The sequence below is a fragment of the Bacillus rossius genome, chromosome 5 (genome assembly GCF_032445375.1).
Source record: "Bacillus rossius redtenbacheri isolate Brsri chromosome 5, Brsri_v3, whole genome shotgun sequence".
Classification (NCBI taxonomy): Eukaryota; Metazoa; Arthropoda; class Insecta; order Phasmatodea; family Bacillidae; genus Bacillus; species Bacillus rossius.
In genome coordinates this window covers 12,575,068-12,602,844 of record NC_086333.1, presented here as the reverse complement: position 1 = coordinate 12,602,844, position 27,777 = coordinate 12,575,068, and the positions used below count along the sequence as shown (strand labels likewise).

The 27,777-nt window shown below is 42.1% G+C and overlaps 2 protein-coding genes across 3 annotated transcripts in view; one reads left to right on the top strand and one right to left on the bottom strand.

The window, feature by feature from the left end:
- The window catches only part of LOC134531595 (squamous cell carcinoma antigen recognized by T-cells 3-like), a 188,129-nt gene extending 185,218 nt beyond the window's left edge, over positions 1-2,911 (top strand). The window contains exons 16-17 of one of the 2 annotated variants that reach the window (XM_063367322.1): positions 1,984-2,075; positions 2,184-2,911. In XM_063367322.1, the coding sequence (XP_063223392.1) occupies positions 1,984-2,075; positions 2,184-2,287 (196 nt within the window). In that variant the 3' untranslated portion in view covers positions 2,288-2,911. The remainder of the gene's footprint in view (positions 1-1,983; positions 2,076-2,183) is intronic. The other variant, XM_063367323.1, reaches the window with a different exon arrangement.
- Positions 2,912-9,602: 6,691 nt separating this feature from the next.
- LOC134532213 (armadillo repeat-containing X-linked protein 2-like) lies at positions 9,603-19,854 on the bottom strand. Its single transcript, XM_063368633.1, has 3 exons — positions 19,436-19,854; positions 18,154-18,400; positions 9,603-9,683 (listed from the first exon to the last, which is right to left on the bottom strand). The coding sequence occupies exons 1-3, from the start codon at positions 19,852-19,854 to the stop codon at positions 9,603-9,605; spliced, it is 747 nt and encodes a 248-aa protein (XP_063224703.1).
- Positions 19,855-27,777: the final 7,923 nt, after the last annotated feature.

Below are 27,777 nucleotides of genomic sequence, written 5' to 3'. Positions count from 1 at the left end.
TCTGCCTTTTCTGGCGATACATTAAGTTCTCATTTTACTGCAGATGATATCTTTTTAATTTTAGTTTTTGAGTAGTTCTTTTCAGCTAAATTCCTTTTGTTAATACATGTCTCACCCAATATGTGCTAAGAGTTGTTCACACTGTCTACAACAAAATCAATTAAAACGTGCTTTGTTGAGTCTTTAGCACTGTGAGATCTTTGGAATTCTTAATCTAAATATAATTCTGGTTGAGGCCTGGTTGCAATTTTTGATCATTTTTTCCGGCATTTGTCACAAATATTTTTTGAGTCCGTACTAAAGAAGGTAACTTGTGTATCATACACTCATTAACTTGTTCTAGGTTCTTCTTGTGATTGTTATGGTCTTTCTCATTGAATGGCTTACAGCATAATGCAGAAATTTTCGGCATTGTGCATAATTTACAATAATACAGTGTTTTATTATAGATTTAAAAACTGAATTAGAAAATAAACTTACAAACACAAAACGTAATGTTAATAGTTTGCAGTATAGGCCTACGTTTATAACTAACACTCACTGCCCAAGGTACAGATTGGAGGCCTACAAATTGCTACATATAGCACATTATTATCACATTTGAACTAAAACATATTTATTTAAAACAAAAGGTCACACTTTGGGTTGTAATAATCTCTAATAAAATTGCTGAAGAATCGTTAACAATTTAACCATTTTCCACTTCACAAAACAAAATAAATAACTTTTTAAGAGGTTATGTCAAGAATTGGAGGGAAACAAAGAAACCTTGACAATCTCAGCTGATTTTCATTTAACTCTGTAGCCCTAAACAACATTTAATCTTATTTAACCTAGAACCCCAGGGAAAGTAGAATAAGAAGAAAATGAACCAGTCAATTCCTGTGGTAAAAATAGTGACACTCTTATACATCTTTTTTTTCTCTATATGATCCCAGTGGCGTCCCATAATGAAACTTTGAGCATTAATAGTCAGTAAGTTGTTCTTTAACTTTTTTTTTCAGAATTTTAAATGTATTTATAAATTTTTTCAATAACCATTTAATACAATTTTTTTTAAAGTTTTTGAAAATTTAAATTCTTTAATGTGGTCATGCTGTATATCAAATTGAAGCCCAGAAAATTATCTTTAAAAAATGAGCCTATTTTGACTGTACCAGCTTTATTAGAATTCATTCAACCTATAAAGAAATCAAAATTTGCTCGTGAGCAAAAGCCCAGAATTTTGGTCATTTTTAAAACTGCACAACTCAAAAACCGAAAGAGATAATAATAAAATAAAAAATTCTCTAAGTTAGTATTTACTAGGGCTATCATAATACCAAATTTCAGACAAATCTGAGAAGTTTTACACTCAATTTTAATTCTGTTCATGTAGAATTCCATATGTCTATTTCAAAAATTAGTTTTGTTAAAGATGTGTAGTTTCAAGTATTTATATTTATAGTTTTATTTCAGTTATTAATGCTCTAGTCCATAAATTAGTCACTTGTTTAAACAATTGTAATCTCAATGTCTTTCCACTAGACCTCAAGCCATCAACTAAACTGCAGTATTCAGCATGCACTGCAGTAAAAGGCATGGATAGTTAATTGCAACTTGTTGTTTGCAACAGTTGAATCTAGATATTAAGTAGCTTGCTTAAAAATCATTTTTTATAAATAACTAGGGTTTTCTTAATGGCTGTGCTTGCCTGAACTCAGACACACAATTTGAAAAATAACTATAAAATAAGTTTGTAATATGGGGATGAACACATGTTGGCTAGATAAGTTAGCCTTCAGTAGTTATTAAGATCGGTAGAAGCAAAGTTAACCATTCGAGTACAAACTAAGAAAATGAAACAAAATAAGCTAAGCAACCACATCACATCACATCTTTGCCAGCATGTGTTTCTCTACTCGTTAATGTAACATATTGTGAATTTGAACTCTGTGATCAAAAGAAAACCCTGGTTGTCTAAGCAAATAATTCCAATTTCAGACCACGTTTCGAAAGGGAACGACCGTCTAAAAATTTTTCAAGGTATTCACATGAGGGACGAAAGGAGCGAGACAGCTATTCCGTATCCTATAGTGAGTATAGTCATTAATACCATAACGCTGTCATGGTGTTAACATTGCTGTGTTAGTGTTCCACAGTGCTGCAGTTTAGGTTGTACTAAACTTAGTCCGTGCTTGCAGGAAGCAGCGGAAGCAACAGCTACGCCCAAAAATATCATTCGTCCCAAGGGTTCTTCAAGTACCACAACGAACAGATGCTCCAGACAAACAACCAGAACATGTAGCAGCAAAGCTGAGCAATGCAGATTTTCGCAGTATGCTACTGCAAGGGAAAAAGTAGCAATGATACATTTTATTCAAAACACATTTTATGTACCTTTAATCTCTAACTGATTTATGTTCCATGTATGAGCGTGTTTCAATTGAATCAGATATCAGTATCATGTAATGGTATTGTTGGATTGAACATTAAAATTTCTCAAAAGGTTCTTACTTAGTTATTCTATTCTTGTATCTTTTAATTAAAATATTTTGACGAATACGTATTAAGAATGCACATAGCTGCTATCAATGCTGTATGCTCATACTGTGAAGAACTCTGTATTCTTTCATAAACTGTACCTTTTGTGATAGAAAGTTTTGGTATTCCTAACAATTGTAAAGATTCTGTAACAAACTTCTTCTGTTACTGGCCATTAAGTTGTAAATAGTTAACACTTAAAAGAAAAGTTGAATTTTGTGGGAATCATACACATGTAAAACTTGATTTATTTGTCCAAGGTATTTAAAATGTTTCATGTAGAGTGTTTGTATTTAAATACAACTTAAGAAAAAAACCTAGAACTTCTGTACATTATGCACCATTATGATTGTAACAACTTTTTTTAATAAATAAGTAAATAATTGTGCTTTTGTTTTGAACTACTTAAAACATTATTATTACTAACTCACTTTCGCTTGTAACAGGTCACAATCGTGCCCGGCGAAGACGACGACTGTTCCTTGAACAAACAAAAACACTTGAAAAATACCTCAACCACTGTATTGGGGTGTAAAATTTGGTTAGTAATTATGTCATTATTTGAAGACTGTTACTCTTGGCATTTAACTAAAAAAGAGTTGAACTGCAACTATGCTTTTTACTCTTTTCATGACCGAAAATACAAACTTTTGCTTAGCTGTCGAGACAGCACGTCCTCTCAGCCTAGCACGATGATTTACGAAACAAAGCATATTACCAAGCTTATAGAAAAATTCACTTAGCTGGGGACTTCCCTGAAATACTGCTCTACATACTATTCGTACAGCTACTATACAATGATTTCCCGCTCAGGGAGCCCATCTGTCTCTTTCTACTCTAATGCACAATTCTGAAATTCCCAGACCTGGCGAACATCTGTCTCTCTCACACAGGATGCGATAAGTTCTCATTTTGGCGCCACTGTGTCGCCGCATGTCTTTCTTTCTTTATTTTTTACCCACATCACTGTCTTACCTTCTAGACACGTCACAACCACACCATGAATTGTATAAGTAAAAATATAAATGTGAAATAAATATTTAAATGAAACAAAACATTGAAATTCACATTCATACATAATAACTTACCTAACATTATGAAAAATCAGTAAAAATATAGCTACAAGGCTTTTTTAAATAAAAAAAATTAAATATCAGAATTAATTACAAGACTATTACTAATGATAATCTAAATATAAAACTAGTTTGCTGTGACCTTGAACATACATGATCAGCTAATTTCTTCTCAAAGACAAAATATAATATTTATTCCTTCATCAAATACCCATAATAGCTGGGAAAGCCATGTTCTTGCAACTTTACATTACCTTTCTTTACTTTTGAATTAAATGAACATTATTTTTAATTGAAAAGTTCAAAAAACAAAAGTGTTACCTCATCCAAAGTGTTGACAAACTTTACATTACCTCATTTCAAGATTTCAAGAATTATTCATCAACATGAAGAAGTATGAGAAGACATCACCACAACTATATTCCCCTTTTGTAAAAAAATTGTTAACGTACTCATTGAAAAAAGTTACAAAATGTGTACATTATACTATAGAGGAGGGAGAGTGCCAATGAGGGAAAAGATAAATAGATTCATGCCCTACAAAACAATAAATATAAACCCCTTGCCTCTCAGCTGCCGCAAAAAAAAAAAAACACCTTTAACACTAGAACCACTTAAAATCTGGCAGAATACAAACACTTCCTTATAATTTTGTTTAAAATTTAACAAATTTATCTTTGTAGTACCAAGACACAACACTTTGTATGTTTTAAACAGCACAAAACATTATTAACTGTCTCCTTGAGAACAACAAATCAATTATTATTTTTAAAATTCACTGCAGATAATCAATTATTTACGTTGTTTATTATTTTTATTTTCATGCATGTATTTCAATAAAGATCAAGAATTTTTATATTAATTATTATTTCTTTATAAAAAAGTCAATATCACATAAATACATGTGAAAAAATTGTAATACATTAAACACAAAGCTATTTTATATATATATATATATATATATATATATATATATATATATATATATATATAATAGCTTTGTGTTTAATGTTAATGTTAATTATATATATATATATATATATATATATATATATATATATATATATTGTATGCTTTCTCACTCATTATACATAAAAAATGTGTAGTTTTTAAAAACTAGATTATATCTCATACAAAACATTGTAGCACAACATCTGTGTGGTTAATTCAGAATCATAGGAATAATATAAAAGTGAAAGTTTGAGTATATAACGCCTGAACCGCCTAACAGATTTGGATTAGATTTGGCACACAACTAGCCCATAGCCTGGATTAGCAGATAAGCCACATATTACTATGAATTTCCATCCCTAATGAGTAAAAAATGGGTAAATTAATTTTTATAACAGAAAATCATAAGTCATAGACATACGGTGAGTGTATATCATTTCTTTATGTCCAAAACACAATCATTCATTTGTAAGGTCTGGCAACTTTCTATCCTCGTTGGTGAAACCCATTCACTTAGTAAAGCTCACGGTTGCTAGCAAATGCTCCAATAATAGTTTAGTGTAGAACTTCATCAATAGATGGCGTTGCCTTGAATTTGTAACGCACTTTCGTTTGGTGCATCCATCACATTTTGCCTAGGCAATATTGGCTACCTGGTTTTGCTGATGCGTCGCCTTGATCCACCAAGATTGTGCCATCAATGGGGCTTTGAAATTAAAATTTCCCATTTTTTAAGTGTATGTCCTACAGACTTGAAACTCGGTAGTGATTGTCCTTATGTTATGATCTGTTTAGCCCGGGCAACCCTGGGTACTTCAGCAGTAAAATTCATAATACTTAAAATTTGCAAGAAAAATTTTAACTACTAAGTATTTCACTGCTATGGGTAGTTGGGTTGTAAATGAGGCATTGTTAGGCCGCCCAACAACTCATCTCGCCCCCCTCCCCCCCCCCCCCCCCCTCAACCACTGACCAACCATCACATAAAATAGTTTGACAAGTCACAAAATGTGAACAATTACAATCAAGCAAACTAAAATTAAAATCATTATTACCTATTCATCATTTGTCTTTTGGGCTGAAAAGCATTTAAATATAAAAATTTACTAAGAGGCTAAATTAAATATTTAATTCTACACACAGTGTTACTTATTAAATTATTTATATTAATCAAAATTTATTATCACCTTACTTAAAAAAAATTTGAATTAATTACGTATCTCCTTAGCTGCTGAGGGCAGGGACGCTTGACTAAAATCCCTTTGAGTCACTAACTGACTTTGGCTAAGTATTTAAAATAAACACCACTTAAACACTTTTGACAAAAAACCAATAATTTTCATCTACTTAATATTTTCCACACAAAATTTATGCTAACTGGAAATGGGATAATCAAGTCCATTTAACATAGATTCTGGCTAAAATGCCTTCCTTAAAAAATTAAATTATAGAAAAATTATTTAGTCTACAATGTGTTTACATCCACTGAACTTATCACAAAACAATTGGATATATGAAATGGAAATGTGGAGACTGATAAAACCACACAATGTATATATTTGGTAACAAACTACTGTAAAATCTCAACAACCACAGATAAATTGAATGACAAAGTTTTCTTAACTATCACACAGAACTACAAAAGTCATCAGTGGATCAGTGAACGTACTATATTGGCAGCAAAAAACCACGATGTCAGTGCAATTAATTTTACAAATTAACAAAGTTTTGACCCTATTCACCCCATAGACCCTATTCACCCCTTTCTACGGTACCTCCTCCTCCTCCTCCCCCCCATCCCCCGGCAAAGGTTCCTCGACGGACATTACGAATGTAGACTCGCTTAGGCTGACGTCCAGCGGCCACCAGGGTTCGTCGAAATCGTCAGATTCACTGTTCGTGTCACCGTCGTCTGGTTACCAGACAATGGGAACCACCTCCCTGACCACCACGACCTGAGAGATCGGTGGTATGTCGGGAATAGACAAGTTCGTGTTTCCCGTGAGTGGAAGGATACTGGTCGAGGCGCTGGAGGTAACTGGGGAGTCAATGAAATTTGTGTCCTCTGCGTGAGTCTCTGAGAAGAGAAAAGTTGCATCTGAAGTAAGGGTAGGCGATGTGACAGTGGTGTCGTCGTCGTTCTGTCCATTAGGGTCAGCAACGTCCGGTTCGGACAAACTCAGATCTGGGCTCGGAGTCGTATCTGGTCGCCTACCACCCTGTTGTTCCATCCCTACTGGGGCTGGGTCGGTGACTACGAGGCGCAAGTCGTCCCGGTGTACCTTAGCTTGCCGTCCGCTGGAAGTGCGTACTGTGTTGGTGGACAGACTGGTTCGCCACAGAATCTGGCGAGGCTCCGACCTACAGGAGGTAGCAGCTCCTCCCAGCTGCCCTCATCATGGTATTCGGTGTTAGGGTCAGGGTGTCATGACAGTTCGTCCGCCAGCTGGTTTTCGCACCCTGGGACGTGCTCGAAGTGGAAGTCGAAGTTCTGGAGCGTCAGAGCCCACCGCGTGAACTTTGACTTGCGGCCCTGTACCGAGTCAAGCCACTTGAGGCACTGACTATCGGTACAGAGAGTAAAGTGTCTGTCCTCCAGGTGGTGCCTGTAGCGGCCTACTTCCCACACGACCGCAAGGCACTCTTATTCGTTAACATGATAACGGCCCGCCACTGGGCTGAACTTGGCACTCGCGTGCTCCACGACGCGCCATTCCCCTTCTGGACCCAGCTGGTATAGCACCGCTCCCATCCCCTCCTGACTGGTGTTGGTCTGTAGAAACACGTGGTCCTCGGAACGTAGGCGAGCGAGCGTGTTGCATTCTCGGAACAAGCATTTCACATAGGCCAGCTCGCGGTCCGCCTCATGGGTCCACCGGAACCTGGTTTTGGGGGACAGGAGGGCCATCATCGGTGCAGTGACTGTGGAAAAGTGGGGGATAAAGCCTCTTAGCCAATTGAGCAGGCCTACCAGCTGTTGTAACTGTTTGCGGATGTGTGGTGCTGTTTTGGCCTCTATTAAATCAAGTTGCGCTGGCAGGGGCCAACATCTGTCCGTGTTCACAATATGGCCCAGGTATTCCAGCTCCGTTGCGCCGACGTGACATTTGTGGGGCGCGCAGGTCAGTCTGTGTCTGGCCAACTGTTCGGGGACCATGGCAATGTGTTGCGGATGTTCCTCCCACGTTCTCGACCAGATGATCACATAGTCCAGATAGGCCGCCACAAACTTTCCCACAAACCCATCTAGGACGCGGACCATCATGGTCTGAAGGGTCGTGGGGCATCCATCAGCCCGAACGGCATGGCGCAGAACTGAAACCTGCAGCCATCAGGTGCTATGAATGCGGCCTTAGGCCTGTCCTCAGGACATACCGGCACCTGCCAGTATCCCGATTTAAGGTCTAGAGATGTGAAGATGCGGGCGTCCCCCAGCCCTGCCAGAGCGTCTGTGATATTAATGAGAGGTGGTGGTGCAGAGATGGTGGCGGAGTTGTTGGGTTTGAAGTTGACACAAAAACCTGAGTGAGCCATCCTTCTTTTTCACCATTACCACCAGGCAGTTGTAGGACGACTCGCTCGGTACGATCACTCCGTCATGCAAAATCTCGGCTATCTAGATCAGGATGGCCTCGCGCTCGTGGGGTCCGAACCCAAAGGGTTTGACAAATTTGGGTTCATGTGGGCGGGTGGGAATGGTGTGCTGCGTCACCGTCGTGTGGTGTAGCATGTCAGCAGCCGCAAACACCTGTAGGTGTTGTGCCAGAACCTCATTAAACCTGTCCACATGTTCTGAAGGGACTTCGTTGCGTAAATCACCTAGAGTGATGGCTGGTGTGGCCAAGAGTGGCCTATCTCCGCCGATGCTGAAGAGCATCCTGTGACCCGCGCATCCCACATGCACCTTACCATCTTTGACGTCAATGGACGCGTCTTCCTGGACGAGCCACGGAAGCCCCAGAATGAGATCGTCCCTCAACTCCCGCAGCACCAGCGCGGTGGTCTGACTAGTTATGTTTCTAATTGTAATTGTTACCTGGGCGTGCCCAGATGTGAGCATGCTGGTCCCACGAGTGGCCAGAAGGACGTCCTCCCGTGGCTCCAGCTCTGCCTCAGGTACCAGGTGGGCAGCGATGTAGGAGTGGCTCACCGCAGTGTTCACCAGGGCATGGACGGGCTGTCCATTGACTATGACTGGCACATGGATCAGGATCCCTGCATAGTCACCCGCTCGTCCCAACTGGGTTGGTGCTGTCGTCCGCCCTGCTGGTGTTGCTGGGGTTGTCGAGGGCACCGATGCCTCGGCGTGGTGCATCGACGACCCAGAGTGGGGCATTGATGAGTGGTGCATGGCACCACCGCCTGATGTACAGGTAGTGGTGGTGCTCGGTCGTGCCCCGCAGGTTGTGCCGGGGATATCCAGGGCACCGATGCCTCAGCGTGGTGCGTCGACGATCCAGAGCGGGGCGTCGATGAGTGGTGCATGGCACCACTGCTCGGTGTGACAGGTAGTGAATCTGTGCGGGCGGACTTCGGGGTTGATGCCGAGGCCATTATCTAGGAGCAGTAGCCCGTGGGTATTCTGCTCCCAAGTTGGAGTTTCAGGCCGGGGAAGCTCCTGGACGCCGATCTTGCCACAGTGCCGCACAGGATGGGCAGTCGTCATGCCAGTGATGTGCCATTTCCCGGCAATACCTGCACCTGGGCGGTTGTGCCTGTTGCTCCTCTGTGTGCCGGTTCTGTGGTGCCACATGGTCAGGCGAGAATGCTGTTGTTGCCCGAGAAGCGTTTTCCCACTCTCGCCCACCAGTGGAGTGTCCGAGGTTGCAGGTGCTCTATAGGGCACAACCACCAGCCTATCTTCTGGTGCTATGTGCTGTGGTCACACTGTTCCCTGTTGTCAGACTCTTACGGTGTGGGTCTGCGGTAGCGAATGCACATCTCGTTCAATTTCCCTGGCTAATGGCACGTAATCATCCAGGTAACATCTGGTGGCTCTCAGATGTGGACGCAAATCCCGCCTCATCAGTTAGACCACCAGTCCAAGGGCTTCGCTTAGGTGGCCTCTGGTAGCAAGGCGGCGATGAAGTCGAACTTTGGCTCGTATGAACGACTCAATGTCCTCGTCATCTCCTTCTGGGATACAGAAGAGAGAGCGCCGACACTGAACCCGTGCCCGCGCATCATTGAATCTGCTCTCCAGCCGAGAGATGAAATCGTCCCACGAAATCTCGCCTTCCCCGACCATGGCCCACCAATCATGGGCTGCCCTTCTGAGCTGGTCACTAACCTGCTCCGTCCACTCGTCAAGCAGAATGCCATAATGGGCCATACAGTCGCGGCAGGTATGGCCCAATTTCCTCGGGTTGTGGTCCTGTCTGGCGAACTCTGGCAGTATGATTCCGGCGCCTGCATGAACTGGGCTGTTCATGACCGCCACATGTGCTGGCACAGTTGCCTTGCCTTCACATGCCTAGCACATGTCCGGGTTCTGAGACTCCGATTTTACGGCCTGATCACGATTGTCTTCGGGACTCGCAACAGTACCTGCTTTCTCGGTGTGTTTCTCTGCCCGTAAGCACACCTCCCATGGGTAGTCAATGTCCATAGCGACGTGTGGCCTGTCACGCGGTCGCGGCAGACAGATCCGATCATAGGATCGGGCGACGATGACAGGCCGCGAGCAGATAGGGAGGACCGCCACCCCTCACCACCGAGTCAGTGTCCCGTACTCGCACGCTTCCTGTCCCGCGGAAGCCCATCGATCCGTGTAGCTACGTAACCAAGTAGCCATGTAATGTTATAACATAATGCTACTATATCAGTTGGAGCCAAACAGAAAATTCATCCGAAGATAGATGTCGCAATTGGAGCCAAATAGACTTGTATCTTCGTAGTCAAGTACTCATGTAGACTTGTATTCCTGTATCCTCGCAGTCTCGTAAACTTGTATTCTACAAGCTTCGTAGCTCTGTAGCCTCGCAGTATCGTAAATTTGAAGACTCGTAGCCTTGTAGCCTCATAGTCTCTTAGACTCGTAGCATTCTAGCCAAATATCATTGGAGCTGTTGAAGCAAAAAACAGTTGGAGCCAATGAGTTTTGGAGCCAATGACTTTTGGTGCCAAAAGACTGTTGGAGTCAATGACTGATGGAGCCAATGACTATTGCAGCCAATGACTTATGGAACTAAAAACTGATGGATTCATAGACTGATGGAGACATTATATCCTAACTTAACATTGACGATCGCATCCTACCGAGTTGAATGTACATGAGAATGTACCTCCTTTTCGTTAAATGAGCTTTCGTTTTGTAGAATGTGCTTCCTTTTGATTGACGGTGCGTCCAAAATGTGCTTCCTTTTTGATTATGCTTCCGAAATGTGCTGCCTTTCTTGATTGTGCTTCCAAATGTGCTGCCTTTTTGTTGATTGTGCTTCCAAAATGTGCTGCCTTTTTGATTGTGCTTCCAAATGTGCTGCCTTTTTTGATTGTGCTTCCAAATGTGTTGCTTTTTTGTTGATTGTGCTTCCAAAATGTGCTGCCTTTTTGATGGGATTGTTGGTCCTCGTGTAAGCGTAAAAACATGTTACGATGGTTTAATTGAATATAATTAGCTGACAATGAAGAAGGTCGTGAGGTTCGGAAATAACTGGTCTATACATCTGACATTGTTTATGAGCCGGACTCGCGGTCCAAAGTTGATTGGTCTAGATGTATGGATGGCTTTATACATGAATGGTTTAGAGGTTATTCTAAGAATCAAAATCTAGACTTCAATGTTAGGCTTATCTGCAACATATTTAATTCGTCGAATATTGTCGTATATTGTTTTCAGTTGTTTTTCGTAGAGTGAATGATTGATAAACTCTGCGAAAGGTAATGGAAACCAAAATATAAAATTTATTTAATATTTAGTTACACTTGTCACTGGACAGTAAGCAAACCGTTGACAGTAATCCATCGATTCAATATGTAAATTAATGAGGGTTTTTTTCGGTGAATTTTGAAATTTTTCCCGAATTTATAAGTCAAAAAATACAAATATCGAAGATGACAGTCGTAATTGCTTATAGGATGATGGTAGTAGTTGATTTTAAGCATTTTTTAGGATTTTTACATGAGTTATTGAAATTATTATTTTTTTACATAAAATTATTTTTTTTTTGCTTCGTCCAAGGATCGAACCGAGAACATAAATCGATATAATCAATAATTAATTCAATAAGTGAATTGTTTGATGAATTTTCGATTTTTTCCCGAATTTCTAGCTAAATAATTAAAAATTACCAAGATAGCACCGAAATTCTAAGATGGCGGGCACCTTAGTAAAAATAAATGATTACTGCACTCTAGCAGGTTATAATAAAACTAGCAAGATGGAAGTGATGGTAATGATGGTAAGACGAATACACACACAAGATTGTATCCTCCAGCAGACAAAACCAAGATGGTGGCAATCTCCTCTAGCAGGTGGTAGCTCCTGGTAGCATGTACTGAACACAAAATGTCGGATCAATGATGGTCGTCAAGGTCAAAATCAAATTTCAAGGTAAAGTTCAGGGTCAAGGTCAAATATCAAGGTCAAGGTCAAATTTCAAGGTCAGGGTCAAATTTCAAGGTTATGGTCAAATTTCAAGGTTAAGGTCAAAGTTTGGTGTCATATTTCAAGGTCAAGGTCATAATTTAAGGTCAAAGTTCAATGCCAACAGTCGAGGTCAAAGGTATGGTGAACAGAAAATTATAATAACATATCATCAGCACACTCTAGCAGACGAAAACAAAATTGTGGTCTCCAGAGGACGAAGACAAGATGGTGGTCATGACATCATACTATTTGACGATATATACCTTTTATTGGTGGTGGTAGGTCAGTCTGCAGGTGGCTTCTATGGAGGAAGGATCTGTTTTTTTTTTTTATATTTTTTGCTCTTACCAGTTTTGAACCAAGGACAGCAATCTATCTAATCATTCAGTATTCTAATAAGTTAATTATTTGATGAATTTTGAACTTTTTTCATTAAAATCGGATAATAAAGATTTTCAAGATGGCAGTCATCACGAAACATGCAACTTTAATAGGATCCAATGTGGTGGTCATAATGTAAATTGTCACGATGACATCATAATCAACCAAGATAGCAGGCATAACAAAACATGCAACATTTATATAATCCAAAATGGCGACCATAATGGTAAGTGCAACAGTGGCTTTTAATAATATTTTATTAAATTTTTATTATTCAATTCGACTGATTAATTTGTTTAATAATTTTTAAAAAAAATCCCGATTTTTTAACATAAAAATTATAGATTTTCAAGATGGCGGACATGATGTCATACTAGGTGACGATATATATACTTTGACATAAGTGGTGGGGGAAGTCAGTCTGTCAGCAGCCACCATGAAGGAAAGTTCAGTCGCCATTTTATTTTTTTCCCCTCAGCAGGTTTGAACTGTGGACTTTTTAATTGTATTTTTTATTTAAAAATTAATAAAAATTCATTATTTAATTTTTCTATAATTTTTTATTTTTTTCATTAAAATCAGATAATAAATAAGGATTTTTAAGATGGCAGCCGTAATAGAAATAGCAATGGTGATGTCATAATACTTGGTGACGTCAGAGGCTTAGAGCGGCTAGCTCTAATGACTTTTAAGCCATTTTTAGACTTTTGTGTTCTATCTAAGGCAAAGACTTTTGAGGTTTTTCGAAATCCTAATTTTTTAATTTTGGTTGAAGAAAACTAGAAATTTTTCCTAAAAACAATTATTTATGAGTCATTTTTGAGGAATTTTGAGAAATTTTTGAGTCTAAGATGGCCGCCATGACATCACAAATCCAAGATGGCGGTCGGCACCAGTCACCACATCCAGAACCTGTTTGCGCAGACAGTCATTACATACTACTGAAAATGTTCTCAGGCTCGTGGCCGCAGGCAGTAGTGCGTCGTTAGTTTAAACTACCGGGGCTGTTCAGGCCACCCAGGATGCCTTGAAATAAAAAGAAAATGACGGAGAAAACATTGTACTTTACATTGACCTTGCACGCGAACAGGTTAGGCTGCTGAGGCCAGCACTGACAAAGCTAAGGCTGTGGCGAATTACTGCAGAACTGATAGGTTGAAACGATATTTATATTGTAATTAAAGTTAAACATAAAATGGTAAAAAATAAAATCAAAAATTCTTAAACATAAGTGCAATCTAACATACTACAATACGAATGTTTCAGCTTTTGCATAAGCGCCATAGGCGTGTGCACGGTAGGTGCCACAGGTGCCTTGGCACCACCATTAGGGTTAACGTTATTTTGTTTTTTACAAGCAGAAATAATACATACTTACAAAAATTCGTATTATTTCCAAAAAAATATGTTTTCCAATCGTGTCGAGTTACAGATATGTGCTCATAACACTATCAGTATATCAATTATCAATCGAACCAACCATACACACGGAAACAAGCCAGTTGCAATTACTTGTGTTGTACACGCGGGCCGCGGCTACGAAACTTCTGAAATGTAAATACTTCTCATCAAGGGCACAACAGGCAAGGGTATTTTGCCCCCCCCCCTCTGAAACCTTGAAGTGGGGGCAAACGGGGGCAAAGAAAGAGCTGTGTAATCAATTTTTAGATAATAAAACTGCTTAAATAGCACCATTTTCCACCTTGAAATACAAATTTTCCCGGTGGAGGACCCCCGGACCCCCCGCTTTAATAGGGGGGATCGATGATTCTTTATAAAAAGTTATATTGCCCCCCCTTTGGAAATTTAGTTTTTGCGCTCCTGCTTTTCATAGTTCTCCTCGAATTACATAGAATGCGCGCTCGGTGTCCACTGTTCACTCCACTCGGCAGGCGCACGGAATAATAGCCGCCGTCCGCCAGGGTTTATTTTAAAAAAGAGAGAGAGGTTAGTTAGTTAAAAGGATAGGCTTACTCGATGACTTATATGCAGTCGCCGACAAAAAAATTTTGTTGTATTCCAAAAGTTTTAACTTTTGCCCACTCTTATTTGTGTATTTTTATTATTTTAATATTTTACATATTTTAGGTATATTACGAAAACTCCCTTCATTTGTTGATTTTAAAAATTAACATTTGAGAATGTTTTTTCTAGCATTTATTTGGCGTCATCAGAAAACATATAAGTACGGTTTTTCAAAGCCACCAGCATGAATTCCGTGCAAACAATTTGTGCAATTTACTTTATGGCTCAACAAAGCTTAAAACTGTAAATAGTTTAGTAGTTTTCCTGGTGATTATAACGTTCAAAGCCATAATCTGTCATAAAAAATGTTAAAATTTTTACATCTGTGTATTTAATGTTTTTGTCGGAAACACCTTAAATAGCACCATTTTGCGCTTTCAAATCCAAATTTTTCCGGCTTTAGGCTCGGGGTCCGTGAATGACAGGGCTGTTGTGTAATCTAGCACCACCAATACTGAAGTCCTGCGCACGCCTATGATAAGCGCGGCTAGATGAACATTATACTATAGTCACAGTAGCTCCTTAAAGGTTGATAAAGTTCTTATTGCGAGGGTAGATTGCAAATACAGGCCTGGTGAGATGCGCAAAACTCAAGTCCGCTGCCCGAGTACTTTGAACATTAAATTTACGTAAAATGCCGAAATATCCCTGTTGGGATTTAAATGATTAAGCGAAAAGCCACACGTAAGAACGTACGGCTAAGTGGGGTCGGGCGCAGAGCTAATTATTGTAAAAGATTAGGTAAACTTACGACTATGGCGATGAACTGGAAAAGTGGCGCGAAAACCGCAGGCTCTATGTTCACAGAGCGACCGACCCCTGTGAGCTCCAGGCTTCAACTGGTGCTAGAGCGCCGCGCGACCTTGCACCAAGATGCGTGTAGTGCGGGAAAACAGCCATGGCCAGTTTTGGACTTAGTTGTTAAATTTTGTGATATTACATGATTATTTTACAATTGCACATAATTCTCATATTACTTCAGTATGTTTTAATTGTTATTATTTTGGTTTCTAAAAAGAGGAATTACTTATTTAATTTCACACTAGCGCATTGCCACACCTGGCCGAACACTTTGGTCGACTTGCTGTTCGTAGCGGCACACTTTAACTCACACGGTGGACATTATGCTCGGGCGTGTTTGTTGCACTTACGAGTAAGTGTTGTTGGGACGTAACGGTCTGTGCGACCCAGAGGTAGCATCGGCGGCTGGCTTCACAAGATGTGCCCTGATGGGGCCTGACCTGCATGTTTAGAAATCAAATTCAAAGGAAAGATAACCTAATGAGTAGTTCCTTAACATGTGGGACGAAAAATATCAACCAGATAATAAGTAGGTTAACTATAATCGTTTTATTATTATCTTCAAAAAGCAAAAAAAAAAATATATGACAGTAAACAGATAATTAAATTAACTATCATGTTTCTACTTAAAGGTTGTGTGAAAAACACACAAACCGAAATATAGTAAAATTTATTATAAACCAACTAGGCCAAAATAATTTTGACTGTATTTCTTTATTTAATTATACTTGCCAAAATACATAAATAAATATCATTTAACTTAACACAGGTGATTGGAGAGCTAATGAAAAGAAAACTTTTAATTGAAAGAAATATGGCCACCACAAGAGCATTCAACAAACTCTTTAACACATTACTGTAACCAGAAAAACATCGCAAGAATAACACTCTTAAGTCAAAACAATGCCACATACAACAAAATTACAACTATCATACACACACACACACACACACACACTAAATTTACCTTCCCCCCACAATAACCCAATTAATTCTCCAGGAGATCATCGAGTTTTAGATAATGTTACCGAAAGTTCTGAAATGATATTCACTGAAGTCAAAACAATCGATACACACCCGAGTCTTAGTTATTTTTTATTCTTCTTCCTAAGAACTCTGTTGGTACCCCTGCATTTTGAGCTGTTTCGGAACGAACCCTAATGTTTTTGCTTTAAATGCACAGTATTTACTAGCACACAGCAATACCTTGACGTCGACCCAAGAGTCTCCCCGGCTCCTTCAGGCCGCTATGCCTCGTCAGCGCCCTCTCTTGCTTTAGTGGTGCATCTCAGTGTAGTGTTTTGATCAGGAACTCACCCGCCTGCGCCCTGGACCGCTCACGGACGGCCACGTATTTGTATCATGCTATGTATTTGTAATTAATTAGCATTTGTATTTTTATGTATGAAATGCTATTTCAGTGCCTGTGTTAGTGTGTAGATCTGCAGTATGGCCCGCCACGAGCTTGTGTTCTCCCGCACCAGCCTGCTTCCCCTTCCCCTCCACCCAGCCCGCACGCAATGGCGCACTCGGGCGGGCGGAGTGTCAGTCGCCATCCAGCTGCAGCGTTGAGCAGACCTGCTTCGCTCTGCTCCGCTAGAAGTTGCACGTCACGTACGGTCGAGTTTCGCGATTAGCTGTGTACATCACGGGGCTGCCTACAGCCGTCTTAAAAGATCGCGACTTCATTATTATTGTAATTCTGGAGACCGGGTCGCAGCGAGTAAGAAACGTTCATCTCGATACGTGTCGGCGAGGCTGTGATAGGGCTTTCGTTAATAAACTCCGCTCACGGAAACGGACAAGAACTACTTTTTCCTACTGCCTTTATCAGTACCTCCAATTTCCCCGAAATCCTTTCCCTGTCCCACAAAACCGGCTGGAGCTACGCGGGCAACCGAACGAGTTCACAGGGCAATCTTCGACGGGGACCAAAGGACATAGGGCCGAAAGGACGACATATGGCGCCCAACTAGTGTGGCCAGAAGACATAGTTCACGGGATGCACTTAAACGACGTCGCGGGGGCCAGGCGGTGTCTCTCATGCTCGGGCGCAGACAGGAAGCAGGTGCGGTCGCGCGACATGGGAGCACCGCGAACCGGAGATGGCGGCGCGGCAAGGACGTCTACGCGAGATAACGCGACGTGGGAGCGCAGCAAACCTGTGACGGAGACGCGGCAAGGATCGTCGGCGCGAGATAACGCCGCGTGGAATGCGCGGATTGTATTACCTATCGGCTGCATTACTTCCCGATAAACATGAACGACTTCCAGGAGCCGTATGAGTCCTGGGCCAATGCGCACTTACTAGAGCCGGGCGAGAGTTGCTAGCACTTCTCAAATCATGAATGTGGATTTTGCATCGAATACCGGGCTTATGGCATGACGATATGCGGTGCGGATTCATGCCTGGCGGGACACCTGATGGGTGGATCTGCGAGAAGTGTGGGAATCTATGCCATGAAGTGTGTTCACATCCGATCGATCGAGAAGAGGCGTGGATGTTTGGATTTACGTGTGACCAGTGCCGAGCGAAGCAGTGTAAAGGCATTGCCACAATAGTCACGACGCCTGCCCCATAAGTTCACATATCCACTACTCCTGGGGGCCAAACAAACACGAAAGCCGAGTGGTCACACTGTGCGGACGCCGACACGTTGCTCACAATGTCTCTTCTTGAGACGATGATACTCCAGATACCACTGCAACCAACGCCGCCGCCCCAGATGTTGACGCCTCCAGCTGACCAGTGGGTTGCGGGTGCGACATCGGGCTGTATCGACATCGAGACAACGCCATACCATGCTTTACCACCACGAACATCACCGAGGGTGTGCCACAACCGCCCGCTACGCACTTCTCCGAGGGCGTGCAACAACTGCCCGCCACGCACGTCACCAAGGGCATGCCACAACCACCTGCCACGCACGTCACCAAGGGCATGCCACAAAGGCTAGGCACATACATCAATGAGGGCATGCCACAACCGTCTGCCACACACGTCACCAAGGGCATGCCACAACTGCCAGCAATGCATGTCACCGAGGGTATGCCACACCTGCCCACCACACACATCACCAAGTCGTGCCACATCTGCCCGCCATGCATGTCACCGAGGGCGTGCCACAACCGCCTGCCATGCACATCACCAAGGACATGCACGTCACCAAGGGTGTGCCAAAACCGCCCGCCACGCACATCACCGAGGGATGCCACAACCGCCTGCCATGCACATCACCAAGGGCATGCCACAACCACCTGTCATGCATGTCACCGAGGGCATGCCACAACCACACACCACGCACATCACCAAGGGTGTACCACTACTGCCTGCCATGCACATCACTGAGGGATGCCACAACCACCCGCCACGCACATCACCAAGAGCGTACCACTACTGCCTGCCACGCACATTACTGAGGGATGCCACAACTGGCCTTCACACACATCACCAAGGGCATACCACTACTGCCTGCCATGCACATCACTGAGGGATGCCACAACTAGCCTTCACACACATCACCAAGAGCGTACCACTACTGCCTGCCACGCACATTACTGAGGGATGCCACAACTGGCCTTCACACACATCACCAAGGGCATACCACTACTGCCTGCCATGCACATCACCGAGGGATGCCACAACCTGTCACGCATGTCACCGAGTTTATGCCACAACCACCCACCACACATATCACCAAGGGCATGCCACAACTGCCTGCAATGCATGTCATCGAGGGCGTGCCAAAACCGCCCGCCACGCACGTCACCAAGGGTGTGCCACAACCGCCCGCCATGCACATCACCAAGGGTGTGCCATAACTGCCTGCCATGCACATCACCGAGGGATGCCACAACCGCCCGCCACAGACATCATCAAGAGTGTGCCACAACCACCTGTCATGCATGTCCCCGAAGGCATGCCACAACCGCCCACCACGCACATCACCAAGGGCGTACTACTACTGCCTGCCACGCACATCATTGAGGGTATGCCACAACCACCTGCCAAGCATGTCACCAAGGGCATGCGACAACTGCCCACCATGCACATCACCGAGAGAATGCCAAAACTGCCCACCACACACATCACCAAGGGAGCGCCATGCCACCACCCACCACAGAGGTTGCGCCACTGCCGCTCACCACACGCGCTGCTGAAGGCACCATGCCACCGCCCACCATGGAGGGTGTGCCACTGCTGCCCGCCACACGTGCCGCTGAAGGTGCCACACCACCGCTGCCTGCCATGCATGCCACCTTGGGAGCATCGCCGCCGCCCACCACACGCACCGCTGAAGGTGCCACGCCACTGCCGCCCGCCACACGTGCCACCCTGGAAGTGTCGCTGCCACCCACCACACGTGCTGCTGAAGGTGCCACGCCACCGCTGCCCACCACACGTGCCGCCTTGGGAGCATCGCCGCCTGACGCTGAAGGCGCCACGCTGCTGCCGCCACTGCCCACCTCGGCCGCCCCTATGGCGATAGGTACGGTCCACACTGACACCATGATGGCGCCGGACACACCAGGTTAGTGCTCCAGTTCAACATCCCAGTGCATCACGTCAATGCGGGTAAATGAGAGGCGCTGACGGACATAACGGTGTCGTCGGAGGGGGGCATTTGACGTCTACCCAAGTGTCTCCCTGGCTCCTTCAGGCCGTTATGCCTCGTCAGCGCCTTCTCTTGCTTTAGTGGTACAGCTCAGTGTGGTGTTTAGATCAGGGACGCACCTGCCTGCGCCCTAGCCCGCTCACGTACGGCCCTGTATTTGTATCATGTTATGTATTTGTAATTCATTTGTATTTGTATTTTTATGTATGTAATGCTATTTAAGTGCCTGTGTTAGTGTGTAGATCCGCAGCCTGGCCCGCCGCGAGCTCGTGTTCTCCCGCGCCGGCCTGCTTCCCCTTCCCCTCCACATGGACCGTGCGCAACGAAGCCCGCGGGCGGGCGGAGTGTCAGTCGCCGTCCAGCTGCCGCGTGGAAAAGACCTGCTTCACTCCACTCCGCTAGAAGTTACACGTCACGTACAGTCGAGTTTCGCGATTAGCTGTGTACATCACGGGGCTGCCTACAGCCGTCTTACAAAATCGTGTCTTAATTATTATTGTAATTCTGGAGTCCGGGTCGCGGCGAGGGAGAAACATTCATCTCGATACGTGTCGGCCAGGCTGTGATAGGGCTTCCGTTAATAAACTCCGCTCACCGAAACAGATAAGACGTACTTTTTCCTACCGCCTTTACCAGTACCTTCAATTTCCCCGAAATCCTTTCCCTGTCCCACTTATTCCGGTCCCGGCCACGTAGGCCTGAACTCACCACTCTCCATATGGTGCTACGCGGGTAACCGAACGAGTTCACAGGGCAATCTTCGACGGGGACCAAGGGACATAGGGACTAAAAGACGACAACCTTATCTATGACTTGTGATAGTCATATGATGTAATACCCTCAGGAATTTAAACAGGTAATGTTTGTGTTACTCTCGTGTCCTTAAATGTTTTTAAATGCAGAAAATAAAACATCAAACGTCTGGTGACCAAATACACATAGTCACACTATAAAAAGATTAAAAAAGTTGGATATTCTGGAGAAAAAAAGGCTGCCATAGCTTCTGCAATGTAAGTGGGCATGCCCAAAACTCTATCCAGGCAAGATGGCACGTGCCGTTGGTAGCATTACGGCATCATGACATTGTGTAGATTAACTCTCCCCCACCCCCTTTTTTTAAGGCTAAAGCATATTCCTCACAGAGACAAAAACCATCATTTTTCCAATACCTCTTAACATTCCCTCCCCTCGAACAACCTTGCGTAAGAGACTGTCAACATCTTCCCTCCTTCTGTTCACTTCTGCGATGAAAGCCAAACACCACAAGGTATTGTATAGTCCATTTCCGGTAAAATTAATATTTTTAACGACCAGGAGACAGCCGTTTACTGTTAATAAATACTGCATAAGTTATCATGGCACCAGACATTAAATTATTTTAAAAGCATGGAAAAGGTACTCATTTTTATTAGTCACACAGCAGAATTTATGTTGGAATATCAAAAAATTAGAAATTTCTTGGACTGAAATAATCAGCAGGGCCGTAAAAATATTTATTTTTTCGCAAATAATACTCAACTATCCTTCTGCTACTAACATTTCTGGCATTAAACGCATAACTACTGCAATTGTGTGGAGTGTGAGAGAAGAAATAAAAGCAATTGAGTAGCAACTTCATTTCCCTATAACTATAGCCAGCAACCCATATTATTTTAAAACACATGCCTTGATGTCACATTCATCATATCAGCTAGGAACTTTCGCCACTAAAAAGCGCTCAAAAATGGAATAATTGATGCTGTTTGTAGGCACAGAGTGTATTTTTTCAACTAAGCTGTCAATAGCTCTAAACAAAAGGGGCATAAGTGATGCAGTTCATAGACACGACGAGCAGTTTTTCAACATGCTAGACAAACAATTCCTGATTGCTTTCAAAAAATCACTATTACAGTGCAGCTTTTTCTTAGCCAAGAAATGCCTATGGTCATCGGCGAGGCGTGGGTTGATTGCATGTGTAAGCAATGCATTAAAACCATTTTAACTTAAATTACTAAATCATTACGAACTTACTACTAGGAGACAGTTCAGAAAACTAACATGCCTAAGGAATAGAGAATTTGGTTTTAGTAAAATGTTTATAATGTTTATTTACTAATTTATCACGAGTGGATGTAAATCCCTGCCTTAGTAGATGTGAACTCACCCTCAGATTTGATGAGTTTGTTACTGGTGGTGACTCGCTCCGCCAAGATGGAAGACGCTCATGAACATAATTCTCTGTGTCATGAAAGGAAAGCTATGCACTTATGTTTTTAGTTCTAAAAATACCAAACGTAACCCAAGTGTTCAGTCACTACTTATACATAAGCTGATTTCGACGGCCCTACTTCGCAAACATGTTGATCACATCGTCGTAAAACATATTATTTTTCGTTAGGTCTTGCAATACCATTTTTCAGTTGATAACAAAAACAATGCTGAGACCCGCGATTGCCCTTGAGAGTTATGGAAGTACCTTGACGCCACTCCCGCTACCTGTTTATGTTTTTAATTAAATATTAGCGTGAAAAGGATCTCAGGGGTTTTAACGGGGGTTCGGCCTCGTGGCTGCAGGCAGGAGCGCGTCGTGGTTCGGAACTTACCTGGGCACGCCTTGTAAATGACTGGTAAACGAGTTACAGGACACTGCACTTTATTCAGTATTGATACACTTATTGGTCCCGGTACTGGCCGCGTCCGTTGTCGGACCGCTGTGACACGTGTATCTCTGAACGTAAACGACACGCGTGACCCGGATAGATTGCAAAGTAATATCGACAAGCTGAAACGGTGGGTACTCATCCCTATGAAAGATTTGGCAGATAGTCGCGGAACTGGTGTTGCAACAACTTAGGCTGACACATAAACACACAGAGAAATCCCTATGTTCAGGATTGTTTGCAGTCTAGCCTGCGACGAAATATTAATGTCTTTAAAATTACGTAGATACGCCAGCGGGAGACGTACACGCTAAAGTTCCTTGGAATTGAAAGTTATTCAGTTAAAACACACGTTACAAATTACACGTTTAGAATGGTGAAAATTAAAAGGTGCAAGATAGTCAGTAGCATTCAACACTCGTTACAAAGAGCCTACGGTAATAACAATTAACTGGCTATGAAGCCGAAAGCTGCGTAACACTATACGCTGTCCTTAAACTGGACATGAAATTACGTAGAATATGAGAAAATTCCCTGTCGGGATAAAAATTATTAAGTTACGAGTCGCACGAAATATCGTGCGACTGAGGTGGGGTCGGCGCCGAGCAAGTTAAAGGATTTTAAAAGACTTACACTATTGCTGATATGGAGATGAAGCGCGAAAGTTGATGGCCCGACATTCGCGGAGCGCCCGACCCCTTCGAGCTCCCGACGGTAACTGGGCGCGAGACCGCCCTGCGGCCTCGCGCCTAACCACGTGGAACGCGGGAAAACCGACCCGGCCAGTTTTGGACTTAAAGACATGTTACACAATATATGATTATAAGACAGTTAGACATAATTTCCCTTACATGAATCCTCTTTTAAATTGTTATTAATTAATTGTTTTAATTTGACAGAATTATATAATTAATTAGGCGCATTGCCACACCCGGCCGGGCGCTGACGTCGCTTTGGTGTTCGTCGCGGTGCACTTTCACACACTCGGCGGACATCACGCTCGGGCGTGTTCGGCGCACTTCAGAGTAAGTGTTGTTGTGACATAACGGCCTGTGCGAACCAGAGGGAGCACCGGCGGTCGGCGTCAACCTGTATATTTTATTCTCTTCAGAACAGAAGGATCTTTCTGCAGATGAACTAGTGGTCGGAATCGTCAATACCAAACAAATACGTTTCTATGCTTCGGGAAGAGTTTCGTGCAAATCATTCAAGTACAAATATTTATGTAACTCGGCCACGCTGTTCTTGTGAAATTCTTTTGAAGAATAAACCATGGAAAGTTCGCTTGTCAGTCTGGCAAAATCGAAGAATTTTCCATAAGAAAATTTTAAGGACTGGAATAGTTTTTTTCGGGAAATGATCGTGAATAAACAGAAAACTCAATGAAATTGAGCAAACCAATGAAGAAGAGACTGCCAATATCACCAAATCTTTGACTTATTTTTTATTAAATTGTGTCTACGATTTCAAAATATAATCGTCTGTAACAAGTATTCTTGTCATCCGAAATGTTATCTATCTATTCTTTTTTTGGGCTGACTATCTTCTGTCAAGCTACCTACCAAATTATCCTCAATTTTGCACCAGAAATCATCGAAACTATCATGTATTTTCTCAAGATATTGCTGAAATTTTTCTACCCTTTCAATGCAATTTTAACACCACATAAAATAAAACAATTTCTAAACCTTGTTCCTGATGCGTTTATAATATCTCGCACTTTAACCAGGTTTCAATTATTGATAATCGCTGTACGTTACATGATTAAAACAAGAAAGCTGTTGACAGGCCAATCATGGCGCTAAGATCGTCGTAGAGGAGAGTGTTCCCTTTCCCCGCTTCAATAAGCGGTGTCTGAATTTCCAGTCGGCTGATAGTGGCTGCAAGCAGGAAGCTATCTGCTTACAGCATGAACGGCTGGGTTGTCAACTTACAGGCCGATGGTAACGGGATGCCCAGCTGAGCGGACTTCCGCCCTCCCTCAGGCACACACATTCGTGGGAGGGGGTGACGGTCTGGCCAATAAGAGCTCACAGCTGCCTGTATTCAAGAAGAGAAGTGCTTACAGAGGGATGTCGCGCTGCCGCAGAGTGGAGAGGGCGAGTAGGCAGCTTGGACAGCTTCAGCCAGCCTGTAGGGATGCCGTGCGGTTAGGGAGGGGTGTCCACTGTCTAACAATTACAAACAGCGAGGCGTCAATGAGGCGGTATGATAACAGACTGTGTTTTAGCTATTCAAGCATTTATCATTGATAGAGGCCACTTCAGAATGCATTACCACATATGTAGGACATTTTCAAACTGTAAGGACTGCTTACAATGCTTACGTAGAATATTCGCTCCTGCCTATGATCACTTTTATGAAACAGTATAGGTGTACACTGAATTATGTCCTACTTCCCCTCCATGTGCATTTGTAAACATTTTTTGTGGTCAGCTGTTAAAGATTAACTTATGATGCCAGGCAGGAAATTCTTCCAGCATATTAATTAGGCCCTGGTCAAGTCTTGTCAAACCAGTAGTACGTAACGATTGGATACTGATGTATACTTGAATGGATTTAACAGAAGAGGGGAGAAAAAAATTAGTATGTATCAGTTTTGGCAAAATAAGTGAGGAAAGGATGTCGCATACTACGTTATAACTGTAGGTGGTTTGCTTGTTTATTTTATATGAGAATTGTCTCAAATTTATAGACCTATAAAAATAATAGTAGTTATTAGCAATAATATTTCAAATGTTGTTCACAACTTCACTAATCATGCGATCGTAGAAATAATGGTGTGTATGAAAGGTGGGCACGATTACACCACATGATTGTCACCCATGATTTCACGAAGGTAACGATTTTACGAATCCAATACGTGAAATGTAAAATCAGGGTTCTAGTATAAATAACCCTTGAATTATTATGCCATCTATCTTGCTGATTAGTCTTTAAAACAATTTATATTAAACCCAGCACACATGCCATGTGGAAGTGATGTCACAAGGCGTGCTCCGACAGCGAAAGATGGTACAGACAGGTCCGGGACCCGGACTTTTATTAAGCGCCAAGGTGGTACAATATCATCTTTAAAAAAAACTTGCATTTCAACTTATTTTGCTGAGCTTCCATACATAAAAGCTGTTATCTTTTAGAATAACAATTAGTTATTTTTTGTTTATAATTCCGTCACCCGAGAACTCGGGTTCGGGACCCGTGATGATCCCAGTGATTGTTGGCGGGATTATTTAGTGGATTATGTTATGAGAGAGTGCCAGGCTAGCCGTTGTGGTTGCGTGGGTCGTCAGATCCAGCATAGATCACTGGACTCGCGGCGATTATTAATTTATTAACTTCGGGGAGCGAAACAATTTTACGGGTCTACAAGAGTTTCCAATTTAGCCTGTTCATGTGCACTGCTCTTACCCGGTAAGCATAATTGAATCGGTTTTTTTCAGAAACCTCTTAAGTCATTAAAACTAAAATGTTCAGGAGAGCATAAAAAGTATTTGTAAGGAAAACTCTTGTAAATAGATCACTCATTATTACTTTATTGCATGAATGGGGTGAAATCAGATATGTGGCAGCAACAACATATAATGTTGTGCAAATTATGCAACAATGAATACATTTAGAATATTGTGACTAACGTGGTTTTTACACAAAATGACAGCTAAGGCAAAATTAACCTAATTAATGCATGCACGTTATCATGTATGTTACATCTACATTTCAAATATTAGTTGTATACATATTCTACAAACTACTAAACATGTGGTTTTACATGAGTACTGTAAAATAAACCTCATATTTAGATTACTTTAGTGGTAAAAAACATAAAAAAAGCAACTTAAGTTTATCAAACAAAAAAGGCACAATGTCTTTAACAGTGCACAAAAAACAATTACATAAACATTCTATTTTCATGAAATTTTCACTGATGCGACGATAATAATCCTTCACACCCACAAAGAAATGCTTAAATAAGACCATGTTATTTTACAGTGGTGCTGCACAATGGAATGCTCTGACCTGACATTCAAAATAAGTGTATTTTGTATGATCCATATTGAAGATTAGAAACTTTTATTCCAACTCACTAGAATCTTTGTCAACAGTGGGCCATTCACAGAGTTCCGAATAAAATGCTACAATATCATCTTTTTGGGGAATATACTGCTCTAGTTTATTCAAATCATCCATTTTTTCTTTTGTAGTGGAACATTCCTTTCAGGATACACATTCGTATTCGGCAGAATTAATGCTATTCCTGGAAGTCTCAAAGAAAAGTTGTGGTCAGCAATGCAGTCAATGGAGTCTCTTCCTGTCACAACACCTGGATTATCCCACGTATGGGCAATATGCTTGAAGCTTGTAACCTTAAATGCCACCTTCAATAGATTCAATAGACAAAGCACTTACTTTATAAAATGAATGCCACCACTTCTTGAAATCCATTATCATGTCAGTGGCTGTCATTATTACTTGAAACTTCTGTTGTAAACTAGATAACACTACCAGTTCAACATATTCTTTGACAGTGTAAATTCGGTCTGATAGTCTCAGTTTCCTTTTCACAACAGCAAAATCCCTGTCACATGGCAGGAATGAATGGCCACGAACAGGTAAATACTGGTTTACAGTATGGAATCGTTTCAATTCTACGAGTGCTGAAAACAGTCTCATGTTAGTATTGTTTCTGTTTTGTGCTGAGCACCCATCAGTAAATATGTGTAAGTGTTTTGCATTCGCAGAAATATATTCATCAATGTAGTGTTTCACAAAACTACAAACTTCGTTTGTGCCTTTACCACCTATGCCCTCGTGATAGATGTAATATATAACCTCACTGTTTTTCTTAAAATTATGTATGCATAATAATGAAACCGTCAACTGTCTTAAATAAAATGATTCTTGCACTGGCACTTTTGGAATGTGAACATTTTGCATGTAATTTACAGCAATGCCTACAACCTCATCATTTTTCTGAACAATACCTTCAACATACTTCATCTTGCTGTAAAAGTTCTTTGCTCGATGCAGATGTACCATCTTCTCTGCTACTGCAACTCGACGAGAGTTTGCAATCAAGTAATCATTTTTAATTTTTACCTTGAGTTCTTCGTATGTACTACATGTGTCCACTTGGGGTCTGCCGAATTTCAAATCAAATCTGTCCCGAAATACCTTTCTGT